Below are 15,315 nucleotides of genomic sequence, written 5' to 3' on the forward strand. Positions count from 1 at the left end.
TGTTAAATGCAGGCACATTACGCTTAAAAATTACAGGACCGAAATTTAGCGTCCTGCCAACACCTTTGGCCACTCAGTTTTTATCATACTACCTTAAATCATCAACCAAGTTTTGAAACAGAAGGTGGAGCTGTCAGGGGCGTACCTAGAGATTTAGGGGCCCGGGGGGCTAGGTTCTTTGCGGGGCGCCCCTCCTGGAGGGGGGCCCCGCAAAGAACCTAGCCCACCTAATTCTCAAAACTTATCTAATATCTCAGCCGGGATATATATATATATATATATATATATATATATATAAAGCTTATAAATTTTTAAGCCTTTGGGAGCCCCTGTCAAATGGGGGCCCGGGGGGCAGTTTCAAACAGCCTCCCCCCCCCTCAGGTACGCCACAGCTCCGCACAAACCAACCCAGCAATTAGTACCTCTGTAATTCACGGCTGGAATGAGAATGTGTTTTGTATTTTGCCTTTTAGGTGGCTCTGGTGCTGCTGTTGGTGGGGCTGGTATCGGCAGGCCCTGACTACGCCATCTCAGACGCGGTAAATCTGATGTGTGTTTTGAATAGCCGTGGTTTTTATTATGATATTTTGTTATATTTAAAGGGTGTATTCCTTAATCTTATAGCATTTCAGTATAAACAATAGAGCAAAAGACAGTATACCGGCAGCAGGGTAAATGGTCCAAGCTAGGCGGGTCCTTTTTCATGCAGCTGATTTTGTAAATTGGGGTAAACTTACAGACCCACTTTATAGACATCAAAGGTCATTAATAGCAATAGTTTCTGTAAATACCTGTTGACATGATTGCAATAAAACAGGTTAAAAATGCTACATAAGCGACGATTTTCTGTACGACAAGAAGCTCAGTCAAACAATGCTGCAGATGCGTATATATTTGCTTTTTTGTAATCTGAAAAATTTTTATGACCTCGAAATTCACGGCTAGTGGAAACCTTTGACACCGTCCTCATGACCTTTTTTCTTTCATCTAAGGATTGGGTGAGGTATGATCCGGAAACAAGGACAGAGGAAGTTTGCAAATGGGAGAAACATCTATTACATTTCCTTTGCAATGGGCCAGTCATTCATTCATCGTCTTTCCAAACCCTACCATCTGCATATCTATCTATCTGTCTATCCATCTATCAATCAGTCAATCTATCTATCTATATCTATCTATCTACCAATCTATCTAATTATATATCTGCTAGACAGTCATTCCGTCAACTGTTAGCTAAAAAAGGTCAGAGATGAGAAATGCAGTGTTATGTAAAGTTATTGTCTTGTGCCGTGGTAATATGTATAGACCTTGATAGTTTAAGATTGATACAGGGGAAGAGGAAGAAGGGGAATGAAGAAGGTGAAGGACAGGAGGAGAAAAAGAGAGAAGAAGGGAGAGAAGAAGAAGGGACGAGAAGAGAACTGAACTAAAAGAGGCAAAGGAGAGGGAGAAAGAAAACGAAGGATGAGATAGAGGGGAAGAAAAATGGGGGCGAAAAAAACTGACTTACTATTAAAAAGGATAGAAATGAAAAAATAAAGTTTGGGTTGTGGGTTCTTGTTATATCTCTTAATTCTGAGATATCTCCAATTCCAGGAGTCCTCTGAGGAGTCCTACGAGTCCAGCGAGGCCAAGTACGACCTCGCCTACTCCGTGAAGGACTCATATTCCGGCAACGACTTCGGGCACCAGGAGTCCCGTGATGGCGACCAGACTAAAGGGTCGTACTACGTGCACCTGCCGGACGGTCGCCTGCAGAAGGTCACCTACTACGTGGATGACGACTCTGGCTACGTAGCGGAGGTGAGTTACGTGGGTGAGGCGCGCTACCCGGAGTCTGACGAATCCAGAGAGGCTCCCCGCTCTGCATATAGTGCCCCTGAATCTGAGGAATCCAGCGAAACGCCCCGCTATGCCCCGCCTCGCCCTACCTATATCGAGCCGGAATCTGATGAGTCTAAGGAGGCTCCTGTATACATCCCGCCTCCCCGACCCACCTACTCTCGTCCCAGACCCACCTACGCCACCCCTAAGCCCACCTATGGCCCCCCTACACGCACCTATAGCAAGCCAAGACCCTCGTATCGACCAGCTCCTAAGCCCAGACCAGTGCCTCGCCCTCACAGCCCTTCAAGGACCACCTACCGCATTCCCAGACCTACCCACAGACCTCCCACCCCTAGTCCGCTCAGGTCATCCTACAGCCACCTAGATTTTGAGGCCCAGGAGTCAAATGAGGTCTTGGTCTACGCCTTACCGGAATCTACGGAAGACAGCGAGGAGGAGGAAGAGGAAAACGAGGACCAATCTAGCGAGGAAGAGCCCGCCTATGATGCTCCCATCCCTCAGTACTTCTTGAGCTCGTCTGAAGGATCGTATGAATTGCCGGATTATACTCCCGATCTGTCCTACCTCCCACCCTCCCCAGCACCCTACCAGCCACCCATCTACATTCCCAGGTCCTATCGCCTGGGTTAGGAACTCTCTCCCTTCCTCCTGTCTGTCGTAGTCTTCCTTTTTCTTCCTTTTCTCCTGCATCTTCCTTTTCCTTTATTCCTCCTCTCCCTCTATATTACGTCTTCTTTACCTTACTTCACTCCTTTCTCTTTCCTTCCCTCCTAATTTTTCTCCTCCCTCCCTTCATCCTTCCCCTTCTTCCTTCTTCATTATCATTTTTCTAACATCTCTCCGTTCTGCTTCTTTCTTTTCCCGTTCATTTCTAGACTTAATTTTCCGTTTCACATCATATTTCTTCTGCTTCATACTCCTCTTGCATCCTTCCCATCCTTCCATATTTCTTCCCTCTCCCTACTTTCTTTCCACTCTGTTACATTCATCAGTTCTTTCTTTAAGCTATCGTGTCTGATATTATTCTTTACACTCCTCGCCTACATTTTTTTTTTTTTTTTTTATGTGCTCGACTCTGGGCATAGGCTCCTCAGCCTGCTCCCAAGGCCCAGTAGTCCTCCTACATATCGTACACCTCTACATGTCACATAGCCTACATGCCTACCTTCTATCTTGTCTCATTCAGTTTCCCTTCTTTCTTCTTTCATCTCTCTCTCTCTCTCTCTCTCTCTTCTTTACATCACCTTTCCCCTTTCTCCCTGCCTCTTCCCAAACACGCTTTAACTATGCTTTATACAGTCCCTCTTGAAGCTATCGTAAAGGAGAATATTACTATATTATTAAAACTGAGATTACGGAGGGGAAGATGGTCCCTAGATTTTGATATTATTGAAATGCATGATAGAAAAATAGTAGAACCCTGACCATTTTACCTCTTTGAAACACCTTGATGGGAATAGAAGAATTTTGATTTTTTAAAATGTTTTTGCTGATTGCGTTACGTAAAGTGGGATGCAGTATTATTATCTATATTCACAGGTTATCTAAAACTGGCATTTATCAAGGACTTGCCTAACCCTCCGTGCACTCAGTGTTGATAATAATAATGGAATAATAAGCCTTATAATGGAGAGTCTTTGTGTCTTCTTGCTCTGTGTATATATAAATAAAGCCTAGTCCTCGTCGCATCTGAAATCGTCGAAGTTTTCTTTTGTACATAATTATTTTCTTAAAAAAATAAAGCTTTTCCTATGCTTCGTATACTACTCATTCGTTGAGGCTTTTCCATTCATTTATTACACGATTTTTTCCTCCGTCATTTCGCCTACCAAGACTAAAAAAGAAATGTCGAGAAAATATAAGCCTACATTATCTTCTCGAGTTATAGCTGAGGGGAAAAATTAGGATTAGGGCATATTTGGCCATCATTTGAATATAATGAATGACTTAAATACCAACAATAACATATACAAACTAAATGGCATTAATAACAATCATCAACATCCTCCTCCTCCTCCTCCTCCTCATCATCATCATCATCACCATCATCATCATCGTCATAATAAACTTTTCTAACACTTACACTGAGGGGGAGGGATCCAGAAGCAGGGAGATTAAAGCATAAAAGTTTCATAATTCTCAACAGATTGCCACACATCCATCCAGTTATCACTCAATGCTCTGAAATACCTGGCTCTACTTCACATTTCAAACGCTTGACACAAAATTTATGATCATAATGCCTATAGGTTAGAATATTACGCTATCAAAAGTGGTGCTACTCCGTCATCTGGATCTCCGTCTATACTTCATTCATCCATTTCTTTTCTCTGTCAGTTTTTTGCCTCATCACTTTCAGTATCTCCCTTACTCATACATTCACCCACAGTGCATTATATCCACCCACCTCCTTAGCCTTCCATGCTTCCTCCTACCCTCAAACTCATTCATATACCCGTTTCTCCATTGTATTTACTACCGTTCTTTCTACGTGACTACCTAAGCATACACATTTTAACCCTTTCATCACCAGACTTCTTGGCAATTAAACATATCCACAAGAACAAGAGTAGTATTAATCTAAACTTAACGCAAGGACACACAAGTAATCGTTTTCACATTACATAAAAACAGCTGCAGTAGAGGTGATATAAACATAATGGGCCGTATTCTCGTTCAACAGAGATTTCAAAACACCTTTTCTCGGCATTCTATTTTAGGCATTACATCTTAATATCGTTTTGCACGTTGCTGATTCAAAGGATGATGATGGTGAAGAGATGAAAATAACACCCAAGAAATAATGCTGAAAAATGAAATATGCAAATTAAACTGTCACGGAAGAAAAGCAGCGAAGTCTCCGATAACAAGTGGACGATACAGATTTTCACCAACAAAAGATGCGGAAGCTTGTGAGTAATGGCGCCTGTTATCGCCTTTGTTGCTCTAGTCCTTATCTTGGTCAAGGATAACGCCTGTTTAGTTCACCCACACGCAGGTACAATCACCGTCAGGAGTACCGGCACGCTTTTTAGTCGAACACTTATGAAACTCCAACACGCTATTCTGAAAAGTGTGTTGGGCTCTGAAGATCGTATCACTTAAGTTCCGAAAGTTATTGTTCACTGTTTCGCTCTTCATCGTTAGGAGGTGAATGCTACTATTTCCGAAGTCGTACCTTGGTATCATTCGCTCCTGAAGTACGTCGTTTTTTCTTTTAATTCTTCCCCTTTCCTAGCGATTTTATCTTCACTGTGATGACGCGTTTTATAGAGTATAGTTGATGTCTCCATGGGGTTTAATTCAGCTTAGAGGCCTTCTTGTCGCAAGGCCGTTGTTGAAGGCTACATCGTACCCCCAATTTCCTAAGCTAAATAAGATAGTTTAGTAGCAAAAATTATTGAACATAAATGGCGTCTTTGGGGTGAAGCGAGTATTTAGCAAAAATATATATATTTTTTCTCTCTTTTTACGGTGTGTGAGAGCGGGTCTTCGTTTATACCTCCAGTACTCGGGAAATTATAGTAAGTAAAATGTCTGAAAACTCGTAAGTAAATCTGTCTCTATCCATCTATATACCTAGGCTGCTTTCCTCAAGGAAAGGGAGGTAGCCGGGACAGGACGACACTCCCAATTTACTCATCCACTCAAACACATTCATTCTCATCTTAGCCCCAAAGGGGAGAAGGGACAGATCGTCACCGCACCACACCGCACGAGGGTCAACTGCGCAGTGTAATCAGTATTATCTGAAATTATGTCATCGCATCAAAGTGGATAACAAATAGTAAATGAAGTGTGGGATAAACAATTTACTGCTTTACAATACCTTAAATCCTTCACTCCGAGGACGCACTTTTTACTACCTCCGTCATTGAAGCTGGACGGAAGTTAAATAATTACCTGTGTCTGTTTGTCTGTGTGCAGGATATCTCAATAAGGTGTTAACGAATTTCAGTGACATTTGTTGGATGGGTGGGCAGTGGGTCAAGGAAGTGTTGATAGATTTTGGGTTGGCTCTGGATAAGGATGGAGGAATAAATGATAAACTTTACTGACGTTGGCAGAGGTATGCTTAGCCTGGGATTGTGCAACAGGGCAAACTAAGACCGTAGAATTAGCTAATTAGGTGAGACAGTAAAAGTATTTGTCATGTAGGAAAAAAGGTTTACAATGAAAAATAAATTAATTTGCGTTGGCGGAGAAATGATCCCTCTGAGCACTTTCTACTTTTATGTTTTGTTATATTCTGCTTCGGAGATACTTTTGGGAATGGAGGGGTAAAATATAGCCACCAGCCCTTTCAGTACAATTCTTTTCCTAAGTTTAATGATGCTAACAGACCATCGTAGGGAAGCAGTTAAGCTAAATCTGGTGTGTCTCTTTGCTTGTCCAAGGTCCTCACGATCTATACCCCGTCATAACTGAAAGCATAGAATCATCCAACGTCTATAGTTCTTCCTTAACAGAGAGAGAGAGAGAGAGAGAGAGAGAGAGAGAGAGAGAGAGAGAGAGAAGAGTTACGGGAATAATAACTGATTGTAACTATGAATCTCAGCTCAGAGGTATAACTATTTAGAGGACTTATTAACATCATCCCCTCTTTTCCCAGCTAACGAAGGTGTGAAGCAGAGTTAACGTTCACTGTGTTGCAGATGCCCATGGAAGTTTATCAAGGTTTCTGTGTTAGGCCTTTCAGTACAATGGTATCTTTTTATTCCACACTATTTCCAGGTAGTTTTCTTTCGCTATAAATAAGATTCGGACACATAGCCAATTTTTACCTCTTAGCTACAAGATCTCCTTAAAGCTGAATAAAATCGTGTGTATGTAGCAAGAAGAGCTCAATAAAACACGTCACCATATTGAAAGGATTAATGAGATGTGACCGCGATTATTTAAAACGTACAGGCATAATGATGAAATAAACAAAATGGAAAATACAGATCTGAGTGATTCTGACACGACAATATTCTTCGAAGATACATATACGTAAAAGATTAACCATTGCTCTTCACCATTTTTTTTTTCATTTATAGTCATTATTTAACACTCTTATGTTGCTATGATGCACTCTCAGGTGAATGAAGTCGTCCTGATTTAGTCTGAATAAAATACGAGAGAAGACGCGACCATGAGAGGGTTAAGATCCACATCACAGACTCCATCACTGGGGAACGATAGGGTTGAGAGCCAAGGATGATGGGTAGATATGACAAGACACACACACACACACACACACACACACACACACACACACACACACACACACACACACACACACACACACACACACACACACAGATACAGCGTGAAATAACATGGTGAAATAAAAATTGGTGGCAGGTAAAGCACTGGTACAAAGACACGGGAACATAAAAATCCACTGTTATTGATCACACCTTCTCCCATGCCTGACTGAAAGGAAGTCGTGGGTAGGGCGTCATACCGAAGAAAGAGCAATTGTTAGCAGTTCCATGCTTTCTTAGACTGCATAGATAAGTGTCATAGTCAACTGTTCCTCGCGTAGTGTAACAAAGCTTCGAACTACCGCCTTAAACTACCGCCTTAACAGTGGACGACACCCCTTCATTCGGTTTGAATCTCCAGTTAAGACTCTCCTCCAGCTAGGAATACAGTCTGAGCAGACACAGTGATTTACAAATGTACAGTCACATTTTAAAGTTGGTTCCCCTGCGTAAGTTTTACGGCTGGGCTCACTTGAATGTAACATAGTGGACTGAGGTGCATTCTATTATTTGTCGATGGGTGATAATATGCTCATTTAAGTTCCTATAAATCCTGCAGTGAGAGAGCAGCGGAGGAAGTGAACAAACTTTAGTATTTGGTAGTACTGTAAGAGGGTGTGAAGACAGAAGAGTTAAGGCAGAAAACTCCCCATCCCGTTTTCGTTGGTGTAACAGTTGGTTTAGTAGAAAATCTTAGAAGGCCTGACTAATGTAAGCCAAGGCAAACTCCACCAATGAAAACTACATTATTCAACTTAGAAAAGATCTCCCCTTCTGAAGTGATTATTGAAGGTCGTATCTAACCCCTGCACTTCAAAAATTCTCTCTTAAGCTGAGGGAAATCGTTTGGAGATGGCGAGACTGTTATATAAAGTACTCCACCATACTGTGTGAATAAAACTTGCAACTTCTCTCACCAGCGTACAGGTATATCAAGTGTGTTTTGACTCATGCACCGTGATGGCATATTGGTGTGTTTTTGCGATCTCCAGACGATTAAATAAGGAAAGACAGCTGGAATAGAAGCGGCTTGATATAGCGTATTTTAACCTCTTCACTCCTTGGTGTTAGCTCAAAGTGAACAAAAAATGCGTCATTCTTGAAAAGGTCTTTGGTACTGTATGTCCAGCAGTGCACTTACAAAAGAGAATAATCCATCTCTTCACCACAAAGATGTCTTTTTTTACTCGTTATTGCTGGTAGTTTTTATTGAGCCTGATGTTAGATGAGACGTCTGATGGTGAAGGTGTCAGGAAAAAATCAACCCTTTTTGTTTCCAGATGTCTTGCCAAATTTGAATGAAGTTCTTTAATATTAGCATTCTTGCCTTAATTTCTTTAGTGAGCAGCCTAACCCTGGGCCTCTATGTTCATGCTCCTACTGGTTCTATAAAGGAGAGAGAGAGAGAGAGAGAGAGAGAGAGAGAGAGAGAGAGAGAGAGAGAGAGAGAGAGAGAGATGTAATGCTGATATATTATTCACTACTGTGTATTGAGGTTGTTTTATATTATGCTGAAAGATAAGCAGCAAATAGGATGTGAAATCTTACTCCCCATGTCATTGAACTTTTAGGTCACTCACACAGCAGTTATTTATAGCCATTAACTGCTGAAGGCCAATGACATCATAGATCTTTCAGTCTTGGGACCATCAGAGAGTCATTATGTACTGTAGCTTCGAGGATACTTTTCATATTTGAGGGCATAAATATATCTTACGGTTACCCCTTCACTTTCAATCGTTTTCTTTAAATAATAGTAGTAGTAGTAGTAGTATAGTAGTAGTAGTAATAAATAATAATGATAATAATAATAATAATAGTGATAATAATAATAATAATTATAATAATAATGAACAGGCTGGTTTTAGAAAGGGACGTGGTTGCAGTGATCAGATCTTTATAGTTAGGCATTTGATGCAGCAAGTTAATGAAATGAGAGTACCGTTAAGTCTTTGTTTTGTTGATTTTGAAAAGGCTTTTGATAGTGTTTCGAGAGAGTCTATGGGGAAGATCATGAGACATTATGGAATACCAGAGAAGTTTGTGAGGGTCATTATGAACATGCATGAGGACACATTTTGTAAAGTGATGGTTGATGGTTGTCTGAGTGATTCGTTTGAAGTCAAGTCCGGAGTAATTCAAGGTGGTGTTCTATCGCCTTTACTATTTATATTGGTCATTGATTACATTATGAAACGTGTTGGAACAGAAACCGGTGCAGGTATACTTTGGGGAGAGAACAGGAAACTTTTGGATTTAGATTATGCAGATGATATAGTTTTGATTTGTGATGGGCCAGAAGAGATGCAGAGAGTGTTGGACTGTTTGGTGAGTGAAGGTCGCAAGGTGGGTTTGGTTATTAATTGTGGAAAAACTGAAATAATCAATATGAATATGGAAAATGCGCAGGAATGTGTAATTGGAGGTATGGTTGTAAAGCAAGTTGATAGGTTTAAATATTTAGGTACTTATTTAGCCAAGAATGGTTCTTTGAACTTTGAATTCGAGGAAAGGTTAAAGAAGGCTAATCAGGCAATGGGAATGCTTAAAAATATTTGGAATAATAACAATTTCTCTGTGCATACAAAAATCAAACTTTATAAGGTAATGGTTAGGAGTATCTTAATTTATGGACACGAGTCTTGGTACAGCACAGTGACTATGGAAAATAAATTCTTGGTGTTTGAAAATAAAGCACTTAGAAGAATATTAGGAGTTAAGTGGTGGGAAAGGATACCAAATAGTAGAATTAGAGAAATAACGGGAGTGCAGCCGATCGATGAATATGTTAGATTCTCACGATGGATGTGGCTAGGACATGTGTATAGGAGACAGGGAATAGTACGAGGTACACCAGGGTGGGTGGCACCTGGTAGGAGAGGTAGAGGAAGGCCAAAAGAGACGTGGGTGAGGACAATGAGACGGGAAGCTGGAGATGAGTGTTGGGGAGATCTTGAGGAGTTAGCACAAGATAGGATGTGGTGGTGTGAGTTCATCGAGGCCCTATGCATCCCCGAGGGTGCCACAGGAAATGATTGATTGATTGATTGATAATAATAATAAAACATTACAACTACTACTACTACTAATAATAATATATCGTCAGTAGGTAGCAAAACAAGAATGACAAGGACATTTTGAAGGTGTGAAACGGTAAAAAAGGTGAGTGATACCTGCACACAACGAGCTGGCGAGGGCGGTGGCGGAATGGACATGAATATACTATATCTATCTATCGCCAGGCGCCTTAATCCCGTAAGGGGTGGCCACAAACACATCGCCTCCATGTCGCCCTGTCCCCCGCCTTTTCACTGCCCTGCTCCCAGCTCACACCCCTCTCACATACAGTACCTCTCCACTTCATCTCTCCATCTCATCCTTGGCCTCCCCCTCCCTCTCCCCCCTTTCACCTCACTTACTCACACTCTCCTCGTCAGTCTCTCGTTCCCCATCCTCTCCACATGGCCAAACCACCTCTATGTGTTTAAATTTACGAGATGCCTTTATCAGCATAGCCTGTGATTACGATGGTAAGTGCCAACAAAAGTCCTGCATCGTGGTTCACAAAGTTACTATCAACTCTGTGTCGTAACTATGATTTATTTAGTATTTCTTTTGCGGGAAACACAAGGGGGGTACAGACTCATCTCATGCCTCGTGATATCTACAGCAATAACTCTGATTTACGAGGGAAGTGATGAAAGTTTAGTTTAAGCTGGAGAAACGAGAGACATAGGAAGAATATTTACTCTCCTTGTCTTGTGCTTCCTTTAAAGAACAAATCATGGTATAAAAGGAATGAACTATAAATGCTTTTGCGAATCTCACTTCTGGGCTAAGATTTAAAAGCAAACTTATGACCATTTCTCTGTTATAATTATATTTTGGTTTCCTGTTCTCTACAAAGAAGTGTTAGTTACGAGACAAAGTGTTCATGAAGCCCCTTTTTATTTTTCCATGAAGGATAACGAAAGAGGAGTACAGAAAGCTCTCGTATCTTTTCTCCCAAATAAAAATATGGGCTACGAGAAGGAACTGCTATTAATAACGGTCAGTAACAGTAATATCTTCCCTCGAGACGTTGACACAAAACCTGGAATATCAAGACTACCCTCTGCATACAGTGGCCTTTTTGCCTTCCTCCAAGTGTTGTTACTCCCCATGTCATAACCAAGGATACACACCCCATGTTTTTTTTCTGTGTCTTATTATAGCTACTACAAAAAGGAAAAAAAAATCCAGGCAGTGGTGGATATTCTGGATCGGGGTATGCATGACGCACACTTTTGGAAATCTAGTACACTGAAAATTCGGCCATAATTGCAGTTTATTTATCAGCACTTCGGTCATATTTTTACAACGACGAGTGTGATGTGGATGTGGGTGTGATAGAAAGTGTTAGGAGAAATACACTGTGGTGGTTTTCCCATTGGAGAAGATGGAGAGCGAGAGACTAACGAAGAGAGTGTATGCGAGTGAGGTGGAGGGGGGGGGAGAAGGAGGGGAAGACCGAGGATGAGATAGAGGGATGGAGTGGAGAGGTATATGAGAGACGGGGGTGTGAGTTGGGAGCAAGGCAGTGAAGTGGCGTTGGATAGGGCGACATGGAGGCGATTTGTCTGTGGTCACCCCTTACGGGATTGAGGCGACTGGCAATAGATGGACAGATAGACTTTGGTCGTCTCTGAAGACACGCACCAGCTGTGTATGGTCTGTGCGGACGTGTTATATATATACAAATGATTCTTTGTGCGGGATGACTCACATGACTCACAGAAGATTTTTTTCCTTCTTGTATGGATATCAGTAGAGATCTTTCCAAGTGGAGTGTGGGTTAATTTTGCTTCAGGGGGAAAAAAAAAGATAAACAAAATTCTGTATTAAACTGTTTTTCTCTACATTGTGGCAAAGGACTGGTTTGTGAGTCGGTCTTGACAGAGAATTTGAACTATACGGTGATAATCAGGCAGACATCTCGTCCCTTACCACAAAGTATTGATTGATTTATAAGTAATGATTTTAATTCTACGAGGAATGGGAGGTAAAAGATTTAATGGCGCGAATGTAGTGATAACCAGGCTGTGTGCAATTTCATGTTGGAATTACAAGTGGATCTAGTAATTCTGGTGGAAGACGACATAATTAAACGGGATAGAACGCCAACACACACACACACACACACACACACACACACACACACACACACACACACACACACACACACACACACACACACACACACACACACACACACACACACACACACACACAAAGATGCATCGGTATTTTGCGGGAAATCTCAGCCAGGAATCACAGGCACTAGATGCCGTTAGAAAGTTGGGGTCAACAATGCCAGGAAACCAGTAAATAGACCGAATCATATATAATTAATTTTTATCGTTTCGTTTTCGTTTTCGTTTTTAAAGGCTCCAACATGCTTGCATGTGTCGGCGTTGGTCACCTAATGCGGCTCTCCATGCTGCACGATCCATTGCAGCCTCCCTGTTCAGTCCCTTAACCCTGAGGTCACACTTAATGACCTCGTCCCATGTCTTTCTCGGTCTACCCCTCATAACCCCACCCCGAATATTAACACTTGTCACCTTCCTCACCCAATTATCATCCCCCATCCTCTCCACATGTCCAAACCATCTCAATCTACCTCTCCTCATCACAACACCAATACACTCCAGTCCCATCCTACCTCTCAACTCTTCCATCGTAAACCCAGCCCCTCCAGGCCTTGGACGCAGGGACGCACTGCACATCTACCTAATCATTGTCATTTCTGTACAGTACGTCTGAGCCGGCGAATATCTTCCTCCTTCATTGCCCAGGTCTCACTACCATACAGCATTACACTCCTAACACATGCTGCATACAAAGACCCCTTAGCACGTAGCGAGAGTCCTCTCAATGTCAGGAGAGGCAAGAGCTCCGTGAACTTCTTCCAACCACTTCTCACCCTAGCTCCAGCCCCACCTCCTGCACATAACATGTCTCCGAAGTAACAAAACTCTTCCACACACTCAAGAGATTCACCAGCAAGTTCAATCCTTTCACGTCTGACAATCTCCACCTGCTCACCCCGACACGCCGTACACATAAAATCAGCATTATCTCGCAGTCTACCTCTGATACCACTACATCTCTTATGCACCCATTTATCACACACACCGCACAAGATGGAATTACTTCCCACGCCCTTGTGGCAAACTGCACATGTTCGCTAATACCAGTTTGATGCACGTTCTCGCTCATTATGAACAAACGAGCTTTTGCAATAGTTTTCCCTTTTGCACAGTGTTATGGTGAGATAATGGTTTTGTGAATCATCAAATACAAAATTGAACTGATCAACCAAGCATCTAAAGAAAAAAATAATTGCTCTAGCTTTAGGGAAAATTATTAGCCTCTGAAAAGTGTGACTGTCGGATAGGGCAAGATTAAAAGTTATTAGCCCCTGAAAACTGAAACAATCGACTCAGACCTGGTAGGGAAGTGTTGGGCCGACTTCGTCATTGTAATTTTCAGCCCGGACACTGGCAGTAAACTTAGCTCGCTGGCTCGTAAAAATATACTGTACTGTACCTCGTTGGTGGAGCTACTTAGTATATCCCTCAAGCATGTAGGTACAGTCGCCAAACTTTCCACCTGGGCCACCCAGCCGCGAGAGGTGGGTAACGGGAGCTGGCAGCAGTGTATCTGTTTGTTCTTGCGTACATGCTCGACGAAAGTTCGGATCATCAACTCTCTTCGTCTGTAGTGAACCTCAGTCAGAGTCAGAGTTCATCCCATAGATGGCTGGGTACGTTGTTGGGTGGAGAGAAAAATGTCTCAGGAGTAAGGCGGCTCTCCCATCGGCTCAGCCAGTTGCATGAAACTGGTCGCACGGAAAACTGTGTGCCATAGGTCGCGCTGACCAAGGCCAAATAAATATGATTATTAATTATATAAGGTAATATATATAATATGATATAGATATATACTCTTATATATAATACAATAATATATATTATACTATACTTATTTGGCCTTGGTCCGTGCAACCTATGACACGCAACAATTCCATGCCACCGGTTTCCTGCAACTGGTGGAGCTGGTGAGAGAGCTGCTTAAGGGAGGAGCTTGGCATAGTGAAGGCAAGGGCAGGCGCCGGACGGGGGGAGGGGGGTTACGTTATTCATACCGCCAGTGATAATAATTGCCGAACTAGTCTTTGAGATCCATTACCGTTCTACTAAATATTGCATTCTTAACAACACTAAACATTTTATTTTCTATGTTGTTTTTACATTGTTACCATAACATGTTAATGCACTATATACTGGAATCGCTCCAAGCCTCTCTCTCTCTCACTCTCTCCTTATATCAGTAATTCCATTTCACAGGGTTATCACTTGCTACCACTATCAGTATAGGTTGAAGAGGAATGCAGTTACCTAACATCTATGTCAAGTTACAAGTAAGATACCTTCCATATTCACATCATGAATGACACTGACCAGTATACGTTAGAATGATGTTCAGTTACTGTTAACTGTTGCTTATTTCCTCGTTGGTAGTACTTTAGGTAGATGTTTTTATGTGTTCTGTGGTGCACCACGAAGAGGTATGTTAGAACAGCGTCACCTCAACAGGCAAAGAGTTTATTTATACTGCTGCGGAATGTGGCTATTATATCAGCTATGAAATGACTTACCGTACCATATTTCATATGCCTATGGTCATAACAGCACACCTTTATAGTCATTTCACATGACTGAATTACACATTACACGGAAAATTGATTGTGAGCAGTGCCGCTTTTGTGTGAGGTCACACATTTACACGCTCATCGAGTCTTCACCAAACAACATTATCTCACATTATAGCAAGATGAAGACTCCACCGTTACATCACAGTATGGAAAAGCTTCCAGTCATTTGAAGCACAATTGCTACTGATTCATGAATAGCTGGGACATTTATATCACCATTGCCTGTCGTCTTATGTGATTGGGAAATGCAACATAACTAACAAAATTATCATTACAGGCTGGAACACTTTCTTTTTCTTTTTTTTTTTTAATCCCATGACCCTAGGCGCTTTAGCGCCCGTCACCGAGGCCCGGGGTGCGAGGATATGTGATTTTGGTTGCTGACTGCCTGCTACTAAGACTAGGTCATAAGATAAGGGCTTGGTATTTACTAGGAGAAACCCATCTCTTCTAACTGGG

The 15,315-nt window shown here is 41.9% G+C and overlaps 1 protein-coding gene across 1 annotated transcript in view; it reads left to right on the top strand.

Moving 5' to 3' along the window:
• Positions 1 to 15,315, top strand: part of LOC145403101 (uncharacterized) — a 49,111-nt gene that overhangs the window by 31,032 nt on the left and 2,764 nt on the right. Inside the window, exons 4-5 of the mRNA XM_080274931.1 lie at positions 474 to 539; positions 1,597 to 2,473. Of these exons, the coding sequence (XP_080131057.1) occupies positions 474 to 539; positions 1,597 to 2,473 (943 nt within the window). The remainder of the gene's footprint in view (positions 1 to 473; positions 540 to 1,596; positions 2,474 to 15,315) is intronic.

The sequence above is a fragment of the Coenobita brevimanus genome, chromosome 60, assembly GCF_032717465.1.
Source record: "Coenobita brevimanus isolate Jiangsu-jjx chromosome 60, ASM3271746v2, whole genome shotgun sequence".
In the NCBI taxonomy this organism is placed as follows: domain Eukaryota; kingdom Metazoa; phylum Arthropoda; class Malacostraca; order Decapoda; family Coenobitidae; genus Coenobita; species Coenobita brevimanus.